The sequence below is a fragment of the Gigantopelta aegis genome, unplaced genomic scaffold (assembly GCF_016097555.1).
Source record: "Gigantopelta aegis isolate Gae_Host unplaced genomic scaffold, Gae_host_genome ctg5284_pilon_pilon, whole genome shotgun sequence".
NCBI lineage: Eukaryota > Metazoa > Mollusca > Gastropoda > Neomphalida > Peltospiridae > Gigantopelta > Gigantopelta aegis.
The window spans coordinates 8,884-18,418 of record NW_024534331.1 but is presented as its reverse complement, the minus strand read 5'-3'; the positions used below and the strand labels follow the sequence as shown (position 1 = coordinate 18,418).

The following is a 9,535-nucleotide window of genomic DNA, read 5'->3' as shown; positions in this document are numbered from 1 at the left end:
TCATGTCGGACATTGTCCGTTTTTTGCACAAATTGTCCAAGATTTTCAATTAGAAAAAGGACGTTTGTCTGATTTTAACCCTTCAGCCACAGCAAAAACAGACGAACATAGCCACACCCATAATAATTTAGCTATGTACATGTAGCTATGTGGTGGTATAGCTGACAAAGCAATGATCACACTTCTTGAAGCTGCATATTTCCTTGCTCAAGAAGATTTAGCCATTTTAAAGTTATAATGAACATGTCCAAACATAAAAATATCAAAACAGACATGTCTGGCATATATTGTCAGACATAGGACAATTATCCTATGACTGACAATATATTTCACATCTCTGGGAATTGGTCCTTTTAGTGTGTTTGTAGCGAGTGGAGTAACTAATTGAGAAACAAGATAATCTTAGGATGATTTATACAATTATAATCTTGTTGGGCATTTGCCAACTTAACAAACTTTAAATGTCCTCTGCTTATTTCAAAATAGTTATAGAACAACTTATATTATTGTTATAATGAATAAATTAAATTAATCATTGTTTATAATATCACAATGAAAGTTAGCTAATGTTTGATTTGTTTCTTCTTTATGAGTCAAAACTTAAGATAACATGACAACACTTTTAGAAAATTAGCCAGACTGGTCACTCCATCAACTTGGATAAAACCTATCTTAGCTCACCACCCTTTCCTCTGGCAAAGAGTCATCCTTGAATCCTGGCACCATCAACAAAATGTCCTTCCATCAACCATGAGAAAGCCCCTCTCCCTGGGACTTACCTCACATTACGGTCCAATAAGCATGTAAAGCAGCCCACCCATGCTATACATGCCATGATGCAGAACAGCAAAGCACTGCATACGTAGCAGCCCACTCACGCAATGTGTGCGGAATGCAGATTGTTTTTGTATTTTTGAACTTTGTACCTTAGTGTGTAATATAGATAGAAGCTTATACTTTTTCATTATTTGAGCCACTGACGAAGGTAGTCGCTCTGACTATTGAAATATTTGACGTTAATACATTTTTTGGGGGGGTGAAATAAAATAAATATTGAAAAGGAAATTAAATGTTCAGAAATAAATCTGTGATTAAATGTCTATGAAGAAACCCAAAGGATACTGTCATCATTATCACACTATCTTGTAAGTGTCTACTTATTAGATTATTTTAACTATTGTATGTACATATAAAGCTTCAAACTCTAAAACTGTTGATTCTTTAGTTGTTAATTTATTTTTATAACAATACAAGTACATGTACACATATAATAAAAAATGTAGTAATGAAAATGTTCACATAAAACAGTTAATTGAAGTCTATTATCTTTGTGTATAGTTATTTAAAATTTATAACTGTTAAAAGAATACATGATATGCAATATATTAAAAGAAGCTTAATCAAGGTTCAAACTTTAGGACAAAGAAGCCCCTTACAAGGAGTAGAAGGACATGAACAATAACCTGGAGGACCTTGTGTACCTTTTGACCTTTTTGACCCCTGTCACCTTTGTATCTCTTGGCCCTACCGGACCAACTGGGCCTCTATCTCCTGTTTGTCCTACTGGTCCCATACTACCTATTGGACCTCTTGGTCCTATTACACCTTTTTGCCCTACAGGTCCCATAATACCTTTGATACCAGGTGGACCTGTCATTCTTTTTGTCCTGGTGGACCTTGAATACCCTATTGATCCATTTAGACCATTATGGCCATCTTTACCTGGTAGACCCAAAGAGCCTTTGTCACCTTTAGGGCCTTGTGGTCCCATTTCTCCTTTGGGCAAATCGATTCATTAGCAGCAGATGTATTGTTAACTTCTTTGATATCATATGAACATAGTTTTACCTGGAGGACCTGGGATACCAATATCACCTTTTATACCTTGTGGACCTGAGGCACCAATATCACCTTGAAGACCTTTTGTCCAGTATCACCTTGATGCCTTGGATACCATGTTGGCCTTTTTTCTCCTTTCTCTCCTTTTCTCCCTTTACAGAAGCTAAATTGTTAATAAATTATAAATTGCTTTAACCACACTGCACTTACTTTGTGCATTTACTACACAGTAGAAACTCAGGCAATTACAATGACAAAAGGACTTTCAACAGCTTCATCATCCAGTCAAAATGTAATGTTTCTGATAGTGCTAGTCTATTAAATAATATTTGTTATCACATGTCTGTACTATTTATAGTTTCAGTTATTATAAAGCAATTTTAAGAATTAAAAACAATGGCCACAAGATCACAATTGCAAAATGCCTCCATGTGCCCAAAAACTATTACAGGACTGTTAACACGTGAAGCCTGCTAGAAAGTAAAATGAACAGAAATAAATATTCCTTTTGAGTGTACTCACTGTCATGACAACCAAAAACAAACTCTTTAGTTATAATTTATGTGCTCAAATCTGTTATTGCTACTAAATATATAATTTGTAATGAATCTCATTATACATAATACAATACATATATATACATGCACACATGGTCCAAACAATCTTAGGACCACCTGACACTTGTTTTTATAAGCAAGACTTTGTTAAATTATCCAATTCTTACTTGTAAGCCAGTCACTGAGCCTATAACTACTTTCTTGTAGTGTATGCTCTTGATCAAGAAGCCACTCACTATACAAAGTACATAAAATAGATTACATGTAGTAAAAGAATATGCTAGTAGAAGATAAGACTATAGTCTGTTTGTGTTCACCTTGCTGCTGGAAATTAGTAGTGGGTGTAAGTAGTATACATACCACTGATCATAAATAAAATACTTGTGGTGTTTATTCTTATATTTCATGAAAATAAAGCCCACACATCTGTGTGTATTGATTCTTTTCTGTAAGAACAAATTTATTAGCTACAGTAGTATAGTACTTTGCCTATATCTATATTATTAAAGTTTACAGTTAGAATGTATTTCTGAACATACTGGATTTTTCTTCAAATGGCAACCATTTTATTGATTAACAAAATTCATGAGATCACATTCCTGTGGTCAATGGCATCTCCTATACTTTGCTTATGGAAAGTACAACAAATCTTGTTCTTGTGGGTCCTATCATATAAAAAGTGACGTCAAAAGAACTCGATGATCATCAGGAAACCACTTGACTTTGAAATTTTGAATTTGGTTGAGTTATTAGAAAAGTTATGATTATTTTTTACCGGCAAGGTGAACACGAACAGACATTATTCCTTGTAATTTTGTTGGTAGTGAGTAAACTAATTAAGAAGCATAATTATATGGAGATAGATTGTATAATGAAAAGCTTGTGTAAATACAAACATGTATCAAAGCCATTAAGAAGGAATTTGACCTTTTAGTGTGTTTGTAATGGGTGAGTAAACTAATAGAGAAACATAGTAAGATAAGGAAAGATAATATTTCACTGAACATATTTATCTTACTAGTAAGTATATCTACACAATATATTGATAACAAAACATGTTTGTTGTGTATAAAGATTAAGTTACAGTAACTACATGTGTAAATGACATTTGATGTGTAATTTGATTAGAGACCAATTGAACATCAAAACAACTATATGTACTTGCATAAATTATATCATAGCTACATGTACATTGTACATAATAACTGCACTATATTAGTGTCAGGTAATGTACGTATGTTATATGTCTTTTAACAGTTTTATTGTTACTGTATGTGAGTAATGGAAATTTTATATCATACATCAATGACAATAGAAGAAGTGGCTATGTAAGCTATATGATTTTATCAAGTTAAGAATTATATACTTTGTGAGCAACAAACATATCACCGAAGCACACTATACAATTTTCTGATACTGAAATGTACGTGTAATATCTTTTAAGTACATATTATCAACATTGTCCCAAGATTTTCAACTAAATAAACTTTGTGCATCTGTATATATTCTAGGAATACAGAAATAAGTATGATCATGTGAAGACACATCTGCAGTGCTATACATATAGCAATGCTATTTAAACAATGCAAAGTATTACCTATTATATATGAGTAAAACAAGTAGTAAAATCTGTTCACATATCTTGCCATTTTTAATAACGAGAATGTTGCAAAATGGATTGTTCACATTTCTCAGTATTGACCTATCTTTCAATATGTTTCTTTGCACCACTTGTCAGTATGACCAGAAAAGTGGCATTTTGTCAATGACTTCCAAAGACTTTTTCACAGATAGGAACTACAAGCACTCCCTAATTGGGTTACATGCAAGCTTGCTTGAATGACAGCCATCATCATAGCACAAATCCTCAACAATATTATGCCATGTGGTTATACCAGCTAGGATCCCTACTGAGAATATTCATGGTTACAATACGCACTTGCTATCCTGACATGTAGCTAAGTCTTGTCTTTCTTTGTGTTACAAAACAAGAGAACTAGTGTTATCATAATACACTCTGATGACATTAATGTATGAATTATAATAATGTATACAACTCTTGATTTGACTGTATTACTGTTTTTTCTACTATAAATGTTGAAAGGCCTCTCTTCTTTGGCACTATAAAATGATTTATGTGTGCATCGATTGTCCAGGACCATGACTATCAAAATCACTAACAGCTATTCTCACTTCTTCATACTCCTTTATCAATGCCACAGGTACAACATCAGAGGTTCCCACATAACATCTGTCATTACCTTCCCTACCCATAGCACCTTTTAATAGAATCAAATTTAATGCAAGTTTAAAAGAGTTTTTTTGATACCTGATAAAATGTGGCATTCCTAGTTTCATGTTTGTTAAGAATTTCTTCCATCATTCTCTCATCACAAACAAAATTGGTTATTATGTCATCATTATTATGGAGACATTGTCTTGGCTTGTATATGAACAGAATTTGCTAAGTGTTTCCATGCAACCAGTCTTTACACTCCAACATATTCAACAAATCCAGCATCAATGGCTGCATATATGTTACAACAAATCTTCATGTTCTAGTACTAAGACAGCTGCTGCATCTTGACTCTTTACATGTATGTATGTTCTTGAACATAGTGTGTTAATGGCTTAGTCAAACCTAGCTTAGTTGCTGTCTTTCAGCTTAGGTGACCTTTAATGTGTTATAGTAGTACCTTAGCTGCTCCCTTGTGGTGTCCAATATGATTTTCACAAGGTTAAGAAGCCAAAAAATCATCTTGTTCTTTACTTGTTAGATAAACCAAATAACTTGTGTGTGAACTAGTTGTCTATAGTACTGAAAGGTTTCAGCTAAGGTGACCTTTAATACAAGTGTGTAGTAGAAAGAGTAAATAGCAGCTACATATCCTAAGAGAAAACATACATTTTAATAAAGCTTTCATTGTCTACCAATTCTCTTTTGAGGTCATCCTCATATATTTTTTTAATCATTTGTGATTGTCATAACTCCAGCCTTATACTTTTTGTATTCACTTGAGATTTTTATTGTTTTATAATTGTAATTCAACTACTTATGATCATATACATAGTTCTACAAATGATGTTTGCAATAACAATTAAAACACAGATATAATCAAGTGGTGTGGGTGGATTCATACTAATAATAAACAGACATATTCACATATTCTTTTTTGACAGCTAATTTTGTTAGATAATTATTATACTATGTGTATGATGTACAATGTTAAAAAAACTAATTGTTACAAGTACATTATACTAGTACAAATCAAAAAAGTATTGGCAAGTGAAACTCATTATTTGAATCATTGTGTTAAGCAAAATATTAATGATCAAGAAAAATGTGCATAATATTAAATAGAGGTTAATAAAATTCAAGGATAATCACCTGGAGGAGGTTCAGTAGGACATGAGCAAACACTTGGAGGACCTGGTTCACCTTTTGACCTTTTTGACCATCATTTCCTTGTATTCCCATTCCACCTACATCACCTTTATTACCTTTGTCTCCTTTTGGGCCTATTGGACAACTGGGCCTGTCTCACCTGTTTGTCCTACTGGTCCTATTGGTCCTACTTGTCCCATTCTACCTTTTGGACCTCTTGGTCCTATTCCACCTGTTAAGCCGATTGGTCCCATAACACCTCTGATACCAGGTGGACCTATTCTTCCTTTTGTCCTTGTGGACTTGATACCTATTGATCCATTTAGACCATTGTAGCCATCTCTACCTGGTGGGCCCAAAGAGCCTTGTCACCTTTAGGGCCTGGTGGTCCCATTTCTCCTTTTGGTAAAACTGATTCATTAAAACAATGGTGCCATTAGCGTCATTGATATCATATGAACATGGCTCGCCTTGAGGACCTGGACACCTATATCACCTTTTATACCTGAGGACCTGGGGCACCAATGTCACCTTGAAAACTTTTTTGGCCAGTATCACCTTTAATACCTTGTTGCCACGTCTGCCACGACGTCCTGTTTCTCCTTTCTGTCCTTTTTCACAAGTAGGACATATGCCTAAGTTGTTAATAAAATATAAATTATATTAAGGGTACTACACTCACTTTGTGCATTTACTATACTACAAGAACTTAGCCAATACAATGACAAAAGGACTATCAGCAGCTTCATCATCCAGTCAAAATTGTTATGGTTCTGATAGGGCTAGTCTATTAGATATAATCATAAAATATTTGTGGTCTAATATCTGCACATGTACATGTGTGTACTATATAAGTTCAGTAATTAAGACAATTTTAAAAATGAAAGTTTATAACAATGACACACAAGATTATAAATATCTATTATCACATACAAATACAGGACTTTATGACACTTGAAATCTGCCAGAAGTTATAAATAAAGAACAAAATAAATCACTACTGTATAATTTTTGTGTAGTGTACACTGTTGTCATGACAACAAAAGAATGACTTTTAATTGTTAATGAAAATCTGATATTATTAAAGCTTTGATAGTCCACATAAAAAATCTATATATTATTGTCACTACATTGTAGAAGTTAGTTTTATAGTTTAGTCTTGATCTTTGTAATTTAATAAACTATGTCCCACTTTGTTATATAACCTATAATTTATGAATAGTGCTAAACCCTTGCCAGCATTTTTGATGTAAATATTAAGAAATGAAATTATTCATAGATTTTAGATTATATAAAATTCAATGTTTTATCACATATTTTCTCCACTTTTAAAGCTTGCCATACAGAGTGACATACACAAAAAACTTCTGTAACCACATTCACGCAGTGATATCAAGGGTTAACCTGTAGCTAGGAATATACCAGGTTACAGTTTATTTTATCTACTATTCTATATGTTTGTAGCATGCCTACTATTGTGCTATAAAAAAGCACATATCTTTCAACCCAACACCCTTTTAAAATTATGAGTTGACAGATTTATATAATATATATGTACCCATTAGCAATGATAAAATCAATAAAGCTTGTCATAATATTTTTTATAAACCTGCCACTATGAACTATTTAAGCTCTTAATTTTTACATTTTTAAATATAAACCTGCTATGAACTAACACTATTCAAAATATATTACCTATGAATATCATTATAAGGTGTGTGTGTGTGTGTGTGGTGTGTGTGTACAACCCTTACTTGCTTACTTGTAAGCTAGTCACTGAGCCTATAACTACTCTTTGTAGTGTGTGGTCTTAATCAAGAATTCACATACAATACAGAATAGATATTGGTTTAGTGGCTGGCCACAAGTTATATATTATAAATTTGTGTATATGTACATGTAATAAAAGAATATGCTAGTAGAAGACAAGTCCCTTATAATGTGGTTTGTAGTGAGTAAAGTAATTTAAAGACAATAAAATGATAGATTGTGTTCAGATAGTTTGTGTATCTGATACAGTTACTAGTAGTGATATACAATACATTGCATCAAAGTCATTAAGAATGAATTGGTCCTTTTTATTATGTTTGTAATGTGTGAGTAAACTAATATAGAAACATAGTAAGATAAGCATAAATAATATTTCAGAAACCATATATCTTACTATCTTCCCAATATATAGATAACAAAATCTTTTTGTGTGTGTATAAAGGGTTTGTTATAGTAACCACATGTGTAAAACAAGGTGTGAATGGTCTTTGAATGTAATTTGATTAGAGACAGTTAAACATCAACAACTCTACCAATTATAAGTAGTTGCAGAAATTATATAATGTACATTATACATGATAATTGCATTATATTAATAAGTAGTGTCAGGTAATGTACTATATATATATATTATATATATATGTCATTTAACAATTATATTCTTACTTTATGTGAGTAATGATGAAAATTTTTTTCGTACATCTATGACTATAGAATGGGTATATGATTTTATCAAGTTAGAATCAAGTCCTTTATGAGCAACAAACAACTGTGCTATGTATATACATGTACAATGTAGTACACTTGTCATCAAGTGGTTATTCAATGCATTAGGTCATTCTATTTGAGTGCTAGACAGATAGATTGTGGTAATTTGTATTTATATTATATATAGTATCATATACATGTCCAATACTACCACTTTTGTTCTGGGCATCCCAATATTGGGATGAGATAGTTAAGAACTAATGTACATGTTAATACAACAGCTAAATGTCTAGGACTACCAGGTGTATCCTGGGATGGTTGATCATTAGAAGATTCCTATTTGGGTACAAGTCACACCCACAGTATAGCACTGAACTCACATATACCTTCAAAGGTTGGTCCACCTATTAGTACACTTTTACTAATATCTACTAAGTGTTCAGGAATCATGGTATATTCCAGTACCCACCATGGTAAACTACTAATTGTTGGTCCACCTACATGTAGACATTACAAATCCCTATATGCTAAGTATCTTAGGAATAATGGGATCTCTTGCAATCCACCAAGGTTCTGTTGTTAATGGTTGCTTCACCTACAATATGTAGGCACACACATTACCAATTTCCTAAATACCTAGTATCCTGGGAAGCAACCCTAGCTAGTATATTCCTAGGATCCGCTAAAACACTTTTCCACTGTACAATTTTCAATAATCATTTTTGAAAGGTCACGTTGGAGTATCTTGGAAACCGTGACTTATACTGGCGTTACACTAGACCAATTAACCCAGGTTAAAATTAGCCTGGGTAGTTTCCGAGTAAGTTAGCAGTGTAAACACAACTTTAACCGGGTTAAGTGTTTTATCCGAGTGGACTTTAAATCATATTTTTCTAGGTCAAATATTGGGCTAAAAATAGATCGGTTTTATTTTTACAGTGTAAACAGTTTTACGCCCAGGCTAAGCCACCCTACTGTCAGTCTAATTATTAACCCTATCACAACTTGAACACGTGCCTAATTATGGCTAAAGAGAAAAAGATAAAGAGAGCAAAAAATGGACAGATGAACGAAACAGCAGAGATAATAGCAGCTTTCTATGTAAAGTCTAGATCCTAATGTAGCTACCAACAATAACATCATAAATAAATTAATGCTGACGTTGCATGACTGAAATGCTTTTCTTTTCATTATAGTTTTTTATACTAAAATATCTTTTTTTATAACGTTGACATCTGAGCATATATAACTCCAGCAGGTAATTCTCCATTCTTTC

At 32.8% G+C, this 9,535-nt stretch overlaps 1 protein-coding gene across 1 annotated transcript; it reads right to left on the bottom strand.

The window, feature by feature from the left end:
* Positions 1–1,481: 1,481 nt before the first annotated feature.
* On the bottom strand, positions 1,482–6,035 carry LOC121366313 (collectin-12-like; the record flags this gene model as incomplete). Its single annotated transcript, XM_041490804.1, is given in 3 exon segments — positions 1,482–1,776; positions 5,898–5,924; positions 5,927–6,035. Coding segments are annotated over 3 exon segments (431 nt in total), but the record flags the coding sequence as incomplete, so codon positions are not given.
* Positions 6,036–9,535: the final 3,500 nt, after the last annotated feature.